This window comes from Aspergillus puulaauensis, chromosome 1, assembly GCF_016861865.1.
Source record: "Aspergillus puulaauensis MK2 DNA, chromosome 1, nearly complete sequence".
Taxonomy (NCBI): Eukaryota; Fungi; Ascomycota; class Eurotiomycetes; order Eurotiales; family Aspergillaceae; genus Aspergillus; species Aspergillus puulaauensis.
This window is the reverse complement of record NC_054857.1, coordinates 5,266,443-5,283,804: the sequence shown is the minus strand read 5'-3', so window position 1 is coordinate 5,283,804 and position 17,362 is coordinate 5,266,443. Positions and strand designations below refer to the sequence as shown.

At 50.4% G+C, this 17,362-nt stretch overlaps 8 protein-coding genes across 8 annotated transcripts; 3 read left to right on the top strand and 5 right to left on the bottom strand.

The window, feature by feature from the left end:
• Window positions 1-537: 537 nt before the first annotated feature.
• On the bottom strand, window positions 538-2,246 carry APUU_12081S (uncharacterized protein; the record flags this gene model as incomplete). Its single annotated transcript, XM_041698243.1, has 6 exons — window positions 538-966; window positions 1,026-1,258; window positions 1,320-1,481; window positions 1,537-1,728; window positions 1,804-2,065; window positions 2,142-2,246. 6 exons carry the CDS (start codon window positions 2,244-2,246, stop codon window positions 538-540), a joined length of 1,383 nt encoding a protein of 460 aa, XP_041551447.1.
• Window positions 2,247-4,260: 2,014 nt separating this feature from the next.
• Window positions 4,261-5,427, bottom strand: APUU_12080S (uncharacterized protein; the record flags this gene model as incomplete). The annotated part of the gene is made up of 3 exons (XM_041698242.1): window positions 4,261-4,611; window positions 4,682-5,000; window positions 5,057-5,427. 3 exons carry the CDS (start codon window positions 5,425-5,427, stop codon window positions 4,261-4,263), a joined length of 1,041 nt encoding a protein of 346 aa, XP_041551446.1.
• Window positions 5,428-6,149: 722 nt separating this feature from the next.
• Window positions 6,150-6,953, top strand: APUU_12079A (2-keto-4-pentenoate hydratase; the record flags this gene model as incomplete). Its single annotated transcript, XM_041698240.1, has 1 exon — window positions 6,150-6,953. One exon carries the CDS (start codon window positions 6,150-6,152, stop codon window positions 6,951-6,953), a length of 804 nt encoding a protein of 267 aa, XP_041551445.1.
• A 1,880-nt stretch (window positions 6,954-8,833) lies between these two features.
• GPB1 (WD40 repeat domain-containing protein) lies at window positions 8,834-10,221 on the top strand (the record flags this gene model as incomplete). Its single annotated transcript, XM_041698239.1, has 5 exons — window positions 8,834-8,951; window positions 9,090-9,802; window positions 9,862-9,951; window positions 10,009-10,128; window positions 10,201-10,221. The coding sequence occupies 5 exons, from the start codon at window positions 8,834-8,836 to the stop codon at window positions 10,219-10,221; spliced, it is 1,062 nt and encodes a 353-aa protein (XP_041551444.1).
• A 1,040-nt stretch (window positions 10,222-11,261) lies between these two features.
• On the bottom strand, window positions 11,262-11,609 carry APUU_12077S (uncharacterized protein; the record flags this gene model as incomplete). Its single annotated transcript, XM_041698238.1, has 1 exon — window positions 11,262-11,609. The coding sequence occupies one exon, from the start codon at window positions 11,607-11,609 to the stop codon at window positions 11,262-11,264; it is 348 nt and encodes a 115-aa protein (XP_041551443.1).
• A 154-nt stretch (window positions 11,610-11,763) lies between these two features.
• APUU_12076A (phosducin family protein) lies at window positions 11,764-12,852 on the top strand (the record flags this gene model as incomplete). The annotated part of the gene is made up of 3 exons (XM_041698237.1): window positions 11,764-12,369; window positions 12,476-12,705; window positions 12,837-12,852. 3 exons carry the CDS (start codon window positions 11,764-11,766, stop codon window positions 12,850-12,852), a joined length of 852 nt encoding a protein of 283 aa, XP_041551442.1.
• A 1,200-nt stretch (window positions 12,853-14,052) lies between these two features.
• Window positions 14,053-15,462, bottom strand: APUU_12075S (putative transcription initiation factor subunit (TAF30); the record flags this gene model as incomplete). Its single annotated transcript, XM_041698236.1, has 7 exons — window positions 14,053-14,141; window positions 14,200-14,320; window positions 14,381-14,521; window positions 14,585-14,730; window positions 14,866-15,017; window positions 15,293-15,333; window positions 15,454-15,462. The coding sequence occupies 7 exons, from the start codon at window positions 15,460-15,462 to the stop codon at window positions 14,053-14,055; spliced, it is 699 nt and encodes a 232-aa protein (XP_041551441.1).
• Window positions 15,463-16,314: 852 nt separating this feature from the next.
• On the bottom strand, window positions 16,315-17,347 carry APUU_12074S (Ran GTPase-binding protein YRB1; the record flags this gene model as incomplete). Its single annotated transcript, XM_041698235.1, has 4 exons — window positions 16,315-16,382; window positions 16,440-16,568; window positions 16,625-16,883; window positions 17,054-17,347. 4 exons carry the CDS (start codon window positions 17,345-17,347, stop codon window positions 16,315-16,317), a joined length of 750 nt encoding a protein of 249 aa, XP_041551440.1.
• Between the last annotated feature and the right edge of the window lie 15 nt (window positions 17,348-17,362).

Sequence of the window (17,362 nt, the reverse complement as noted above, 5' to 3'; positions counted from 1 at the left end):
CCTGCATGATACTTGTACCGGTGCAGTCTGCCAGTCGGGAGTAGTAGAATATGCGTCAGCGCTCCGCAATCCAAGCTATAACTGATTGAGTAGTTGAATCCCTTCCCGGGTCTGGCCCTGGTCCCCATGGCAGCGGCCCAGCCCCAGCCGAGATCGCTGCATAAGCCTCAAAGCCGAGCATATTAGTGGACTGCGCAGAATGGATATTATCCGGGTGAAGCTGGGTAGGGCGAATCCTTCCGGTTGTCTCCGATGATCAGGTACAAGTGTACGCAGGTCGGGTAGGTTGAGCGATGGAGGTGTGGTGCTTGGCCTGGGAGGATTCCCGTCGTCTCGCCTGGTTTCCCAGAAAATGTCCAAAGCTGCCAAGGGAATTGATAAATTTGAATGTCGTGAGAATTTCTTGTCTATGTCCGTAGTGCTATAAACTCGCTATAACAAAAGATCTATATCCGCCTTGTTGAGATTGTCTATCCATCTATCATCTGCTTTCCATCCTTCCCCCAGTAACCCCGATCTTGTTAAGAGTTGAAGGCACTAAACCGAGTTCGAGTTGTCTTTACAAGAAAAGGCACTCGACCCTCCGCTCTCATTGTAAACGTCCATGATACCCTTGACAGAGCCATAAGTACCAGCAACCATCAAGAAGGTACCTATGACGACAAGAAACACGCTCCACCCGACCAAAAGCATCCAGCGCTTACTCTTCTTCGGCTCGTTCTTGCCCTTGGACCAGTTGTCGTACAGCCACATACAGCCCATGGGTTGGATGCACATGACAGGGCCGAGAAGGGCACCGATGAGCGAGACGAGCGCGTCGAAGACGGGAATCGCGCTAGCAATGATGTATGCAATGAGGGTGATCCCGAAGGTGCAGCCGAGCCAGGTCGCCCAGTGAATTGGGGAGTTGGAGTTTAGGTGCCGGGAGCCTCGGAGAATGTGGACGAAGATGAATTTTGAGGGAATCTAGGATCGAGGAAACGTTGTTAGAGATGGTCCAATCTTTTTGGTTAGCTGGGTCTTACATGTGTGACGATGGTCATGGTTGCGAGAAGACCCGGTATGGCAAAGGCGTAGCTGATGATTTTGATAAGGGCACCGGCCGAACTGAGAGCTGGTGACGAGACGTATGAACCACAGTAGTAGTAAACAACGCAGCCGATGACAAGGTATACGGCCGTAACACCGGACTGGCAGATGATCATGGCCCCCGGGTACTTGCTGGGGTCGCGCATCTCGGAGACGATCGAGAAGAATCCTAGGACGAGGATTAGTACGGGGTTATTTTATTATATCCTGCAACAATAGGCTCGACTCACCAGGCGTTCCAGAAAAGGCAAACAAGAGGTTCGAAACGGCCGCAATGCCTTCTGCAAAGGTAGGATTGCCAGCAACCTTCCAGTCGGAAACCCAAGGGCCGTCTGTTTTCGGTGCAGCATCGGGGCGATCCTGCACACCAACAGCAATGGTAACCATGATAACTAAACAATGTTAGTATATACTGTATCTAGCTAAGATTGAGTAAGCGTAACATACTTGCAATAAGGATGCATGGCAGGCCGATCCATGCAAGCCAAGTGATTCGGCCTAGAGTCCGGATACTAGAGAAGGCAAACCCAGCGATGGCGGCAATGGCGACAAAAACAGCAGTGCATGTAGCATGCGTCGAGACAGCGTTGAGGCCGATCGAGAGACTGAGAATAGCGGAGCCGCTGTTGAAAATGTAGTCTGTGTAGTGTTAGCCATTATCCACGAACATTTCAAATGCTTGGAACAGGCTTAGGCCCTGGGTGAGGAACATACAAAGGCAGAATCCAGCCGAGAGGATAATCCGGCCTGGCAGGCCAAACATTATCTGACCAGCGTCGTCGATACTGTATACTTCACGGTGCTGAAGCTTGAATGTGCCGATAATATAGCCGGACCAGGTGGTGATACAGGCAACGATAACCAGACAGATAACGCCCGGGACCATACCCAGGACGTCCAGGGCAGACGGGATGGCCAGAACACCCATGCCAATCTGGGTCTTCATCATGAGAACGACGGTTCCTACGAACCCGACCTAGTGAGGGAAAGCGATTAGCGTTCCATTGACTCATGGGGTTCAGCGCAGGACGCAATGAGAGGTAAGTATGCACATTGCGGTAGTTAGGACCCTCGTCCGTGATCTCTCCAAAGACATCGTCGTGGGTGGTATGCTCGATTTGCATAGGCTCTTCATCTTTCAGGTTGGGGGTCGTCATTTTGAGAGAAAAAACGACTGTGCAATTTGCACCTGGCGGAGCGCAGAGGCGAGGGCTGACGGCGTCAACCTTTTATACCGGACACAGTACATGGCGGGCCAATGACAGGGGACCGGATTCGAGCAAACAGTCGGATTCTGGGGTCCCCCCACAGCGTGCCTCTCATTGCTCGGTGGAGTCTGGAGAATGGAGGCCGGAGACGGAGACTGGAGATTTGGTTGAGTTGGTTGAGGTGAATTGGTTCACTTCGGAGCGCGGGGCTCGGCTCCATTGAAACTTCAGTCGCCCCTCGGCCAGCTCCCGAGCTCTTTCTCTCTTTGTCAGTCCGCCCACTGAGTCACTACTGAGTGAGCAGTTTAACAGCGTACCGGTAGTCGTCGCTACTACAACCGGCCTGCTGCAAGACGACGTAATGATAGCCCTTATCCTACTCTTCTGGGATCAGGTTCTGCACCCTGGATGGCGATGATGTCGCTTTCTTGCTAGTCCTGTTAGCCTTTCACCGGCGCCTCTTCGCGGATTTCTTAACCGACAGCACTAGCGAAATCATTATATATTGTATGTATTTTTATATATAATATGCCTCATCTCCTGACATCAGCATGGATCACGTCAATTACCGAAACAGTCCTGGCTCTCACGCTCAGTCCCCTTCCAGCCCCATACCGGTAGGCTTCCCGCACTTCTGATTGTGCTTTGTGCCTGGATTTAGGCCTGGCGATTGCGGCCTTCATATTGGGGAACCACACAATCTGTCTCGTAGCCCTTCTCTCGCCACCTTTGCGTAGTTCTCGTGGCAGCGGTAGTTGACCAACACTATACGTGAGATACCACGTATATGCACAGTCGGGCATGGCCGGGAAGGCAGAATGATCAAGTCGGTCTAGGGTTGCAGACCTGCATCCCAAGGTTTATGCACGTCTATACCCTCCATCACAGCACCGGCATCAGCATTTAAAGATGAAGCGGTGTGGATTCCACGTACAGTTGTCTCCCTGCCTTGTTTGTGCATACTGACATAGGACGGGAGTATTTGGCAGCTAGATTTTGCTTGAAAGTGAAAGTTGAAGCCCACTCATGCCGCGTCAATGTGCGTCGCATCTCATCTTGTGGTGGAACGGCTGCGCGGCATCGACATCGACACCCAAACACATGGGATCTGTGCAACCTGCTTCATGCATTGTAAACAACCAGCTCCACAGTATTGGTATACCAATATCTGCGATTGAATAGCCCTGCAACTTGACTCATGTCCTTTGAGCAAGCTAAGTTTACTGCTTTCACTCGCATGACGTTGTCGTCGTCCATGTCGTCCACGTAGCTCTCCTTGTTGTCCATAACTCTTCCAATGCAAGAAGCAGATGAATGTGGTGATTAATGCCTGACCGCAGCCATAGACAAGGGACCCTTAGGGTTGTGTGTTGTTGGCCGGTACACCGGCATCATGTCATTGTCTTTCCCTTGCCCATCCTCTTCGCTGGATTCCTAGAATGTGCATTTATTCTGTGCCGCTTCCATATTATCTGGGCAGGACCACTCTGCTTGATGATTATGCAAAGTTTGGGCTGCAACATTTGGCTTTGTTGTCGGGTGCGTTTTGCCTCCCTTGCGCCGGCGATACTGTGAGTCTGTCAGTGTGTTCTGGCGACCGACTGCATTCTCTTTATGTCTGACAAGTATATCCATCATCATGGGACTTTTGATGGTTTGAAATGAAAAGGCTCTAGAAACTATTCTTCGTGGAATATCGATATTAAAGATCTCTGACAAACGATGCTGGTTGGTAACAGGTGGTTGTTGGAAGACAAAGAGTTATGAAGCAGGCATTCCACAGCAGTAAGGGTCTACTAGCCTACCTACTTTTAAAGCAATAATACGGAAAGAATTTGATTATTATTTCTTTTAATAAATCGAGTATATCAACAGGGACAATTTTAATGGCTATGAACAAGTAATAAAGAAAAAGAAAATTCATTAATCCGTACCCTACACTACCACCAAATTAGGGATCTGTTCAATCCAGGTCCTGAATCTCCGTCAACATCGACTCAATAAACTGCTTTTGGTGTGTAAGCCAGCGTTTCGTGCCAGCAATGTCGTACGGCCGCTTAGCGATTCCTCGCTCGCGCTCCTTTCTCAGCTTGTGGCGAATCCGCTCCTCCAGGATCTCCAGTCGGTATTCGGTGTATTGGGTGTAGAGCTCAGAGATCTCGCTGATTCCGCGCACGCCAACGAGGACAGTCTCGTCCTTGATCAGGGGCGACTTTGGTCGGAAGCAGGTGACCATGCTGATGCGCTCACGACCACCGAGGGCCTTGAGGGCCTGGTGCTCGATGTATCGTCCTTGGAGGACAACAGCGGTTCCCTGTTGAGAAGTCGTGTTAGCTACTAAATCTATCTCTCCGAGGGGAGAATGTATAGAGAGTAAAGCTTACCATAGCTGGGCCGCGGACTTTCATAATATCACCGCTAGGGGTTCTTAGGGCAGTCTCTCCACCGACCATGTCTGTGCAGTCTGAGAGCATTGTCACGCAGACAAATGGGAAGCTGTCATAGTGCCAGGCGACGGCGGGGAGTTCTTGGTCAGACACAAGGTCCACACTCTGCTGCACCTTCGAGTTCTCATCCCGAATGGAGATGTTGATGTTGGCAATTTCGAAGTCGACGGAGGGAACCAGGTCAATGCCTGCAACTGCTGAGATCTTTTCTAGGACTTCTGGGGACTTCCAGGCGTCGTATGTGAAGGGAGCGCGGCTAGTATAATTAGCAAACGTCATTTCATGTCGCGATGAGGCATTGAATAAACTTACGCTGGACCCATGCCACGGACCATGTGCTTGTTGAACGAGGAGGAATACTGGCACTCAGCGAGCACCTGCTCGGAGAAGATCTCCGCCCTCATTTGGGCAATGGCCTCCTGAGTGAAGAGCGGGAAGGGCTCGGAGCCAGCGTGAGGCGAGATGCCCAGTCCCTGAAGTCCAATCTGCTCCATAGTATAGATGGTCTTTGGGTACTGGAAGTTCAGGTGCTTGGAAGGATCAAAGTCCTCCTTCTTCGTCGCCCTTGCCGCCTGGATCAGGGACTGGGGCAGCTCGCTGGAAGGCCTTGTGGCCTTTTTTGTGGTAGGGCCGATAACGACAGGGGGTTCGATATCGTCGATGAATGATGCTGAAGGTGCCATTGTTGGTGGTTTGTGTTTATTGTGTGTGTGTATGGGAGTCTTCTTGAAGTCTTGAAGTCTGAAAAACGAAATACTGATTGTTGGGTCACACACTCCGCGGGATGTTTATATAACCTGAACGGTTGGAACCCCACGTCTACAACCCCCGGGTCTCCGCGTGATGTCTTATGGTATCTAGAAGCATCGTGACCCAGTATCATCGCATGATGCCCGAGGTCGGCTCTCTCCGAGGTGTATAGATAGGTTGATAGGGAGCTTCCCCGGGGGGTGTTTAGGGTTGACTCAATATCAGATAGGATCCAACCCGCGTGGGGATCGGTGGGAACCCGATCTTTGATATAATAAAAGAATCCAGACCTCTCACGACCATTCCCAGGGGGGTTTTGGGAGGGTCGGGTTCGAATTTGATCGGGGTCACTTTCGGGTTCGATACCTATGCGTCTATCTCGGCTTCCTCGGCTTCCTCGGCTTCTCTTCCGATGGTCCTATCTGCAACACACCGGCTTCTCTGGCAATGGATGGATCGGTATCTAAGTAGGAGAACCTTGGGGCTCCAGACTTTGCGTTCCCCGAGGGGAAAATTGTTTGATGGCGGAGCTCGCAATCACGTAGACTATGCTATAAGTATCCGAACCCGCCGATATATAATAAGCAAGCCGTCTATCACCAACTTGTCTTATTCCTTCTCCCTCCTCCATACCCTCTCTCTCCTCCACAGAAGAATGTCCAGCGTCAATATTAGCGACATCGCCGCGACCCTGCGCACAGCGCGCGCCGAAGCAAAGCCTATCGACCCGCCCTCAAAGACATGGCCGGCCCTCGACGCCGATAGCGCGTTCAAAGTCCAGCAGGTCAACTCAGAATATGCCATCAAGAACGGTGACCGATTAGTCGGATACAAGCTGGGCAACATCGCCAAAGTAATGCAAACCGCCTTTGGTCTTGACCACCCAGACTACGGCTTCCTGCACGCAAGTTCGTTCACATACGAAGGCACGCCGCTGCACCGTGAGAAGTTCATCAAGCCATTCGTCGAGCTCGAGCCTGCGTTCGTGCTGAGCAAGGATCTCAAGGGTCCTCATGTCACAGTCGCCGAGGTGATCAACGCCATTGACTATGCCGTCCCGGCAATTGAGATTATCGACTCGCGGGTCAAGAACTGGAACATTGGGCTTGCGGATACGTTGGCGGACAATGGATCTACGGGCGCCATTATCCTCGGTGGTTCACCGCGCAAGGTCACGGATATTGCGCTCAATGATATCCAGGGCATTTTGGAGTTCAATGGCACGGAGGTGATGAGGGGGAACACAAGGAATGTTCTTGGAAACCCGTTGGGTGCTGTTGCTTGGCTGGCGAACAGACTTGCTGAATATGGCATTGAGTTCAAGGCTGGCCAGGTGATCATGCCCGGCAGTTGCTTGCAGGCTGTGCCCATGGAGAAAGAGGGAAGATGGACTTGTACGTTTGAGGGATGGGGCACCATTGAGTTTGATGTTGTGTGCCCAACCAAGTCCAAAATATAGAGTTAATATTAGAATCAAGTTCAAGGTCCAAGGTCCAAGCTTCCATAGTGCTGACTGCTGAGCGTTGCCGAAAGATCGAAGGCAAGTAGATCCTCAACATTTGTCAGAGCACGTAGATGCTTTGTTCTGTGCTCGAACCAGAAACTCAGTAGAGGACGAACGAAATGCGGATTTTCTGACTCGCGGGCAAAAGCTGTGGAGCAGCGGTCTGCAGCATGGGAATTTGGGAAATGAGAAAGGCGAACGCATGAATAATCCTTAATTTAGCCTGGCCATCCAGAGGGCCATCTGGTGAATGCACCTGGAGAAAATCCCCACTGTTGATGATCGCGAAGTTGTGCCTGGCCTAGTCGTCCATCGGGACCCACTGCAAGCCTCGAGCAATTTATAAGCCGGCATTAACTAACTTCATTCTGCCCAAATCCAAATACGAGCGTGAATGCCATTGTGAATGTGCAAGTCTTTCTGCTGAGGCGGAGAGTTGATCCTTCCTCTGTTCTCCCTGGTCTTGGATAGCACGTCCTGGACAGGATCTGCTCTGGTCGGAAATCACCACGAGGCGGACAAACTCAAAGCTCTGACGATGCCAGACCACCAGAAAACTTTCCAAACACCCAAAAGTAGTACCCTACCGACGCCCGAGCGAAATTGGCGCACATCGCTGCTCTTTAAGGTTGGCGATTCCCGCAAGTTAATATCATTGTTATGTGTTCGGGAATAATGCTCGACTCCTGAATATTCGGTATACGTATATCAACTTTAATTGGTGTGGTGTTGACACTGCCATCCCAAGTAAGCTTGCGACGCGGCGACTGTCATTGCAGCATGACGGTATTCGGCAGTTCTTCGAGAAATTAAATGAAGGTTTTGAGAGGGGGCTACCATGGACTGCATTCTTAATGTGGTTTAACGTCTTTAATAGTTCTCGTGGGCTACCGGAGCTGCTCCATCTCTGGCATTGAGAGATCCACGAGCGCCCTGGCAGACTCTCCTGGTGGTCCCCTTTTAACTCAACCGTTAAATTATCGATGCTTTTTTTTTCCTTCTCGAAGAACTGCCCCATTACTATCGTAGAGGCTCCGAATCCGTAGACATTGGTAAACAATGTGGGATCCCTTACTCCTTTGACAGGCGGTTGGCTCCATTGTACGAGGCTGGGGGGCTCACACTCGGGTCCGCAATAGCCTGCAAGCTGCAGTGCAGGACGGGAGATCATGACAATTCCTTAGCAGTCCAGAAAACACTTGCAGCTTTAGCAGTATTATTATTATTATTATTATTATTATTATTAAGGTACGGGGTACCGTTGTATTATTGTTGTCATCATTAGTGGATGAGACGGAGAAACTCCCTAAGTTCCTATTCAAGATTACTTACAGTACACTTTCCAAGGCTCTCCCTGTGCTGGCATCTGTGCCTTTTACCCTCCGGGCTCACTCATCCGGCCTCCCCCCTGATTCTCGCAGTTTCGCTGCTCGTTCGTTCCTCATTTTCTTCTCTTCTTATTCTCCTCCTCGCATTCTCTGCACATTCCCATCGCCTCTAAATCCGACCAGTGCGCTGGGTCGAAACCTGGATCTGTTTCGCTCGGTCGCATCCGCCTCTCAACTCGCTCCACACCCAATCGGCCGTCAACCTCAGGCTCCCCCCTCACTCCGAGCCCCTTCACCTAACTCTCATCCTCCCCTTCCACCTCTCACTGCTCCCGACAACGGCATCCCAACCTCGCCATTCTCTCTTGATTTCCCTCCCACCGCCCTCTCCTCCTCTCCACGCCGGTCTCCTGCATCTTTCGACGCGCCTCTACCCGCTCAATTCCCTCTTCCGTTCCCACTGTCACCCCCCAATTGCCGCCTTCCGTTTCCCAGGGGTCCCGTATTATGGCAGCCGATATGAGCGGCGAACAGATGCAGGCTAAAATTACCGCCGCCAGGCGCGAAGCTGAAGGGCTGAAGGATAAGATCAGACGCCGCAAGGATGACCTTGCCGACACAAACCGTATGAGCTCTCCCCTTTGTTTCTCCTGGAACGTGTGTTTGCTGTGGCCGGATACCCATGGAGATCCCGCCCTCTCCCTTATCGCGTTGGCCGTTTTACTGCTTCTGCAGAATTGCTGACGATGACAAAATTGAACAGTGCGTGATGTCGCGCAGAACCAAACCGACCCCTTGCCTCGCATTGGAATGAAGCCTCGGCGAACGCTCAAAGGTCACTTGGCCAAGATTTATGCCATGCACTGGTCAACCGACCGTCGCCATCTCGTTTCCGCCTCGCAAGATGGAAAGCTCATCATCTGGGATGCATACACCACGAACAAGGTACACGCTATTCCGCTGAGATCATCATGGGTCATGACCTGCGCCTATGCCCCCAGTGGAAACTATGTTGCTTGCGGTGGTCTGGACAACATTTGCTCCATTTATAACCTTTCCTCTCGAGAGGGCCCAACTCGTGTCGCGCGCGAACTCTCCGGCCATTCGGGCTATCTTTCCTGCTGCCGTTTCATTAACGACCGTCGCATCATCACCTCTTCAGGCGATATGACTTGCATGCTCTGGGATATCGAGTCTGGCTCCAAGGTCACCGAATTTGCGGATCACCTCGGCGACGTTATGTCTATCAGCATCAACCCTACTAACCAGAACATCTTCGTCTCGGGTGCCTGTGATGCTTTCGCCAAGCTTTGGGATATCCGTACTGGAAAGGCCGTCCAGACTTTCGCTGGCCACGAATCCGACATTAACGCTATCCAATTCTTCCCAGACGGCAACGCTTTCGGCACGGGTTCTGATGATACATCTTGCCGTCTTTTCGACATTCGCGCAGACAGGTCGCTCAACATCTACCAGGTGAGAACAACTGATTTGTATTATTGAGGATGGGCAATGCTAATTATATCCTGACACAGAGCGACCAAATATTGTGCGGTATTACGTCAGTTGGCTTCTCAGTTTCGGGAAGATTACTTTTTGCTGGTTATGATGACTTTGAATGCAAGGTATGTTGCTATTTTCTTTTACCGCCATGGTGACAGACGGCTAATTGTGCCCAATAGGTTTGGGATGTTCTCCGTGGAGACAAGGTTGGATCTTTAAGTGGCCACGAGAACCGTGTCAGCTGTCTTGGTGTCAGCAATGATGGTATCAGTCTCTGCACTGGGTCTTGGGACTCACTGGTAAGTCATGGATTTTCCCCCCGTAATTCCTCCTGCAAACAACGTGTACTAATCATTGATGCGCAACAACAGCTCAAGGTCTGGGCCTGGTAAACGGCTGAAAATATGAAAAAAATTACCACGACAAAAGATACCCTGTCTCAGTCTTCTGCGACTTTCCTAGTTTGAAATTTTTTTTCCCGCCCACCGATAGGCCGGATGTCCGCATTGTACGATAATCTTGTTTGTCGAGAAGCCACTTTATCGCCATTTTTTCGTGGCTCAGCTGCAGTGGATGCGGATTGAATCACCGTGAAGAAGCATGGCTGAGGAGGATGTGATTCAATCGTCTCGTGCCTGAAATTGATTGATTACGAAAACCGGAGGAATCGAAAAAGAAAACACAATTTTATGCACCGGTTTGTACTAATGTTGTCTTCTCTAAGGATGGTTGCAGGGGCTCCGGCTCGGTGTCTGGAATGACGCGGATTCTCTTGGAGTTCATCTGATTGACTGAGCTTCAAAATGAGTCCTCAAGACTATTTTCCTTTGTTCATCTCATATGAGTTTCCTTTTCTTTTACTCCCCTTCTTTCCCCCTTTTTTTTTGAACTAAGTACCCTTCGCTATACCTATGGTTGGATTGTCTCTTTTCTACGCATTGATCCTGGATGTACCCTTGGCGGTGAAGACGAGAAAGGAATGTTTCGGATAGGCCATGACGTTTTCCTTTGAGTGCATCTCTATTTCTTATCTTCTAATAATCAGCTTACATTGGAGAGTTTGAGTGTTTTCAAGCGAGCCCTGCTTGACGTGTGTTTGAGCTTGCTGCATTCCCAGTTAAATTTCCTACCATCACTGTTTCATTATCTTCTAAAGCCGCAAGCCGTGTGTGTAGTAGAGAGTGGGATGAGTCAAATCAAGTTTATGAATCCTTTCGAGGGAAGAATTGCGGTCAAGAACGGGAGAGCCTGCCCTCGTGGATGCCCTCGTGGATTCAGCTGGTGGTCCGAGCAGCAAAAGATGAAACGGATGCCCCCAACCGTAAGCAGGCTGTGATCTTCATTCGAGGCTGCGACTACGACGGCGCCCAGTACTAGTAGACTGCATGATAGGCGCCCTCCACGTGGATGAAAGAAAAAACACCCCAAAGAGTCAGAGGTGAAGATTCTTGGTGGCTTCTAGTTCCCCCGATGGAGGCAGCGGCCGAGCCGTGACAAGACCTGAGAGTGAAACAAACGACGACAGACAATGGACGCTCCAAACTCCCCTGCCCGGTCGTTTAGGAATACTAAAACAGACTTGCTGAGTTGTTGTCCGGAGATCGGCTGCAAAATTGCGGTTTCTGCAGACTGCGAGTCCCATCACAAGCTCACACGATCGATTGTTGACTGTTGTCGCGACGGCTGAGGGGCTGCTGTGTTTCACTTGCCGCCACTTCTCCCTCCCCGTGCTCCGCTCTCCTCCTTCACTCCCTCTCTGTGACGCGGAAACACCACGCATTCTCGAGCCAGAGCCGTCCGTCCCTAGTCTACTTCACCTTATTTTTGCTTTTCCTAGTCCGAGACGAACGTCCTCTAAAAAAAGACCTGTCAGACTTCTATAAATCCGTTTCAATTCCTGCCGCTGCGCCCGGTTTTCTCCCCTTCTTCTCAATATGTCCTCCGCCCAAGACGAATTCAACCAACTCTTCAGCAATCGCGAGAAATCATCCGCTCATCCTGAAGACCGCAACAATCCCTCTGATCGCGACTCCTCTTCCGACCTAGAAGACCTCGACAACGTCCACCTCTCCGACGACGACGAAGCCATGGCAGCCATGGCCTCTCGTTCCGGTTCCTACACTGTCCCCAACACCAAATTCGACGCCAACACAGGGCCTAAGGGTGTCATTGCTGATGCCCAAGCCTTTGAGCGTGCCCGCAGAAGCAACTTCCGCAAGTCGTTCGTCTCTGGTACCTCGATGGCCGACCGCTCACACCACTACTCCTCCTCCAAGTCCTCCACTGATGCCACTCTCCTCCACAACTCCCCGCCGCCTGATGGCTCAGCGAGCGATCCCGACGAGGCAGACGAGGACAAGTTCATGCGCCGGTGGCGTCAATCACGTATGCAGCAGCTGCAGAGCCAGAAGGCCCGGCGGCCCAGCCCCTGGCGGAAATACTATGGGACCGTGGACACAGTCGATGCGGTGGGCTATTTGGATGCAATTGAGAAGGTGCCGTCCGACCAAATTGTGGTGGTTTGTCTGTATGATCCTGAGGTAGGTCACACCCACCCGCCTCTGCAGTCGAAACTTGTTTCAGAAGTGCATAGTATACGCAAGGGGGTGGAATGGAACAACTCGCTAACCAATCAACTCCAACTAGTCAAACACCAGTGCCCTGGTTGAAGACTGCCTGCACACAATTGCCTCCCGCCAGCCAAAGGTCCGATTCATTAAGCTGCATCACGAAATTGCAGAAATGGACAACATCAAACCCCCTGCGCTACTGGCGTACCGAGACGGGGATGTCTTCGCAACAATTGTTGACATCCTGCGGCAGATCCCGAAGGGTCGAAGCTGCAGCGCAGATAGTCTAGAGGATGTTCTCAAATCGTGAGTTCACCCTTAATTTTCTTTTTTTTCTCGTGTTTTGTCTTTGCTTTCTTTGCTTTTTCTTTCTGCCCGACCACCGCCATTGCCTAACGTAAGATTCGTTGAGTGAAACTAACATAATTCTCGTTTAGGTACCGAGTGGTATAGATTTACATGTGGTTAATGCTCTGCTCTGATTTCCGGGGCATGGAGGACGAACTCTGTTTCTATAAGCAGCGACTTTGTGAGAGTGAGAAGTCCTTTTGGTGCGACCTCGTAGGGACGCATTCGTCCTCCATACTCCTACCGTCATCTCACCCGTTTCCCTTTCTTTCCCCCCAGGAGGCTTTGTCCAGGCGCCCATTTAATAGATCCCGCCTTGTCCTTTTTGTGTTTCTCATCCTTTTTACCTTTAACCAGCGCATGCATTGCTGCACTGTTTCTGTTCCGTCTCTTAGTCTGTTCGGTGTTCAGGAGAAGCCCGGCTGGTCCAAATTTCGTATTCACTGCTTTTCTTCCATTCTCTTGCCTATTTTCTTCGTTACATGCATGCATGTTTTTGCCTTTCCTAACCCACTCTTAAGATATCCGCCTCGATTTGCCAAGTCCAGTTTGCGTTCTTGCTTGGATGATATTCGATTTGTCCTTGTCTTTATGCTGCTGCATTTATGTTATATCTAGCTAGTATAGATTGGCACTTACCTACCTAAGTAGTCATCCTTCTGTATATTATAAACTAAATGCAATTTTTGGAAACTATCGCTTTGGAAACCCATCTTCTACCGTAGGTGCTTTATCCCAAGATTTTATACAAAAGTTCGATCTATGCTGCTCTACCTTGGCTATCCGAAAAGCACCCAAGTCTCTAGGATTCAATTCAATTTGATTTATTTCCTCATTTTATTCTTCATGTGGAGCATTCACTAAACTAAAAATTCCGGTCGTTATCAAGCAAGCCGCCTCTTCCCTGAAACTTGTATTTTGCGTGCGGTTCAAGAGGATAATAAAATGGAATCCGAGAAACAAGAACGACAACAGAAACCAGGCAGTAAAAATAATGAAAAATGAAACAACCTAGGCCCTAGTTGAAAGAGTTGGAAAATGTTTGTCTTTTCGTGGGCCATCCATAACTAACAGACAGGCTCCAGTGCTCTTCCTTTCCGCTAAAGGATTCAGTTCAGATCCAGAGAGTAGTACCAACATGCGTGGTTAATGCTGTAAATTGGAAAATTGGACGTGTGGAACTTTCAAACGCAGAAAGGATACAAAAAAGGGTTAAATGAGGCAGGGTACGGCCACGTCAACATGAGAGGATTTGGGAATGGGAAAAAAAAGGTGAAAAGGAGGCGCAAAATCCAGAATGGGTAATCACAGAGCTCCTTTTTCCTGTGTGAACTCCCATAGCATTTTGATTAGAGAGTCTGGGAGGGTATAGAGATCGACGTGGAACTCTCCCTCTGGTAAAGAAGTTAGTTGACTGCTTATTCTCCCTGGTTTGGGAGCGGAGGGACTTACGCTCAACGTCGTTCTTAGTGTAGGAGTCTGGGGCCTTGTTGTCATGAACCATTTGTACCACCTGGAGGAGATCGTCTTCGCCGAGTCGCTGAAGGCCATCGGCTAGCTTATCCATGTCGACCTGCGGAGTAGATTATTAAACTTCAACTCTTCTGCTTCCAACAGAGAGGCAACCACTTACGCTCTTATCTGTTCGCTTCTTCTTCTTGGATCCTTCCTCTCCTCCTGCGGAACGCTTCGACTTCACCCCATTCTCATCGCCGGGGACAGGTCCAGATTCGCGAAGCGCCGCTAACAGGGCTGGCTTGGGGTTCTTGAAGGTCTGTACCGAATGTGAGCGCGGTGTTCTGATGGGGGTAAAATCCTAAGCGAAGCCGAGACATACAATGACGTGCTTTGACTCGTAGCGCGTTTGAGCAAAGTTAAGATCGTGCGCGACAACGTGGTCTTTGTCTGCAGCAGTGAGGCTGATTTGCATATCAAACTCACCCCATCCTTCTTCCTGGATCCTGAAAGGGGGGTTCTTGAAAACTGTTTATTTCTGGGTTAGCCGCCGCTGCCCAACCCGCATCCGCTGCTCCACACATTTGCTGTCCTATAGTACGGACAAATGCAGAACAATAACAAATCGGCCGAAGAAACTAAGAATCGGAAATAATAACGGACCTTGGTTTGCTCTGTTCCCGAAACTGGGATGTAAATTGTAGGTCACCTTGTCGAAAACATTGGCTGCCACCTGCTCACCATGGTCGTTGATGAGATACACCTCAATTGACCATGCTCGGAGTGGAAACCCTTCAACGCCGGAGTCCTTGTTTCTGTAACACGCAAATAAACCCATCAGCAAATGTTTGTTATATCCACAGGTTATCCCTAGTATCGACAGCGACACCGGCGACGACACCGGCGACGAGACTATCCATTGTTTCATGCGAATGTGTGCGGTAGTCAAAGACATCTGCGTATAAGCACGCACAAGCACGAGCTAATACAAGACAGGCGCCGGCGACAGAATATGGAGGAAGGATGGTATACGGATTTGGGGCGATTCTTGGTGCGGAGCTAAGGAGACGAGACTGGGGTAGAAACATACATGACTTCCTGCTGTGTTATGAGCTTAACGTTTCTCTTAACCTGTATATGATCAAACGCGTTCGTTAGCAAGCTGCGCAAAAGATAATGTTAAGCTATTGGGAGGCAGGCGGGTGTGTAGCGATGTGGACCAGTAAGGAGCTACAAGGTCGGAAGACTCACGTCGGGCATGTTGGTAATAGGGTCACGATGACGCGCGTTGCGGACTTGATAGCAAGAAATGATACGAGGTGCTTCTGCTGGTTACCCTTGAAGGAGAAGCTTCGTGGGAATGTAGCTTTCGGGGCCGAAGTATCGCAGGCGGAGTGAAAAGCTGGCGGCCGAACGTTCCAGCAGCTCCGCAGAATCAGGAGACAATGAGGACGCGGGCTGGAGCCGATAGGCGGATAAAGAAGACGAGCGAAATAAAAATTGATGATTGAATATCGAGCAGAGGTGCTTACGTCGTTGTGGTCGCGCGAGGGGAGGCAGAGGACCGTAGAGTCGATTCAAAGAATGGGCGGCGAGAGGAGCCCGAGGCAGGCGGGGGGAACTACAGCTGCCCTCCTACACACGCAAGCCCTCCAGAAGCAGCCACAACTTCTTCAGCCGCACTTTGAATTCTAGACTATCATAGGTATGCACATATTTTGATTGTATATTCGATGGATAGTGAGTCTATCTACTGCCAAATTGCTGAACACGACCGCCTCCACTAGTGACAAAAGACCGTCATACGGTATTGTCTAACAACAAGTCAGGGTCATGCCCGTGTCAATATCGGCTCGGTGGGGAAACCATTAGCAGAACCATCATTCTGCGTTTTCATTCATGCGTACATAAGGCGTGGGCAGGGTAGGGGAAAGGTTGATGGGTCAGGAATTGAATGGGAATCGTGTCAGGGGAGAAAAATAAAGGAAATGCGGAGTTGATGAGGACTCCATCAATCCCGTTGTGATAAAAGGGTAGAAGGGTAGGAACTATGCATTAAGAATATTCCTCCAAATGCTCAATAATTCTGAGAAGCCGGTCCGGAAAGGAAATCTACTGCTTGAGAAGCTTCGCGTTCTCCTCACGAGCCGACTCGAAAGCGTCCTTGAAGAGGTTGGCATCTGCATCAGGTTAGGACAAAATGTCGGTTTCATGTGGATAGCAATATGGTAACATACTCTCACTGTTGGCAAACCGAATGGCCAGAGTGCAAGGCTCAGGCTCACCCTCACTGACGTCTGCAGCAGCGTTCCAAACCCAACTGCGGTCGCTACCAACGTTGGGGCTGAGCTTCATGTCGGGGACAACTACACTCGCATTAGCATTTCGGGATCAAAGATAACTCTGCGTATCAGGCACATACTGTAGTGGTTGGCGCAGACCTTCAGGGTCTTGTCTCTGCGCATCACCAGACGGCTCTTGCCGTTCTCCTTGTGCCTCAGCAGTCTAACATCACCAGTGCCACGCTCCTTCCACTCCTTGCTATCACGGTCGAATCTGAAGAGCTTGGCGCGCATCTTGAAGGTCTGCTCTTCGAGCTCTTCGTTGGTCTTGGTCTCAACAGTCTCCGTAAGGCGGATGACGGGCTCGAAGTGAACCTCAGGGGACTCGGGAGCCTCTTCCTATAGGTAGGGAATGCGTGTCAGCCATTTCTCTAGGTTTTAAAAATATATCCTCAGAATTCAACCCCTGAAGGCACGCGACTTCACAAACAAAAAAGGGAAAAAAAAGTCCACAGCAAAACAGAACCAGAAAGATAATCGTAAGAAAGAAGGAACAAGTGTGCACTTACTTCATCTTCACCCTTCTGGGCCTTGGAAGAACCAGAGCGCTCATTTACCTCCTCCTCATCCTCCTTCTTCTCCTTCTTGGGGCCGCCACCGAACATGGCGAAGACGCTGTCAGACGTCTTGGCAGTCGCATCCTTCACGGTTTCAGTAGCAGACTCAGCGGCAGACTCGGCAGAGGCCTTAACTTCCTCCACCTTGGAAGTTTCAGTGGCAGTGGTGGTCTCCTCCGCCTTCTTTGTCGTCTCCTCAGGAGCGCTGGTGGTGGGGTCGGGCTTAGTCTCAGCGGCGTCAGACATGGTGAATGTACGTTT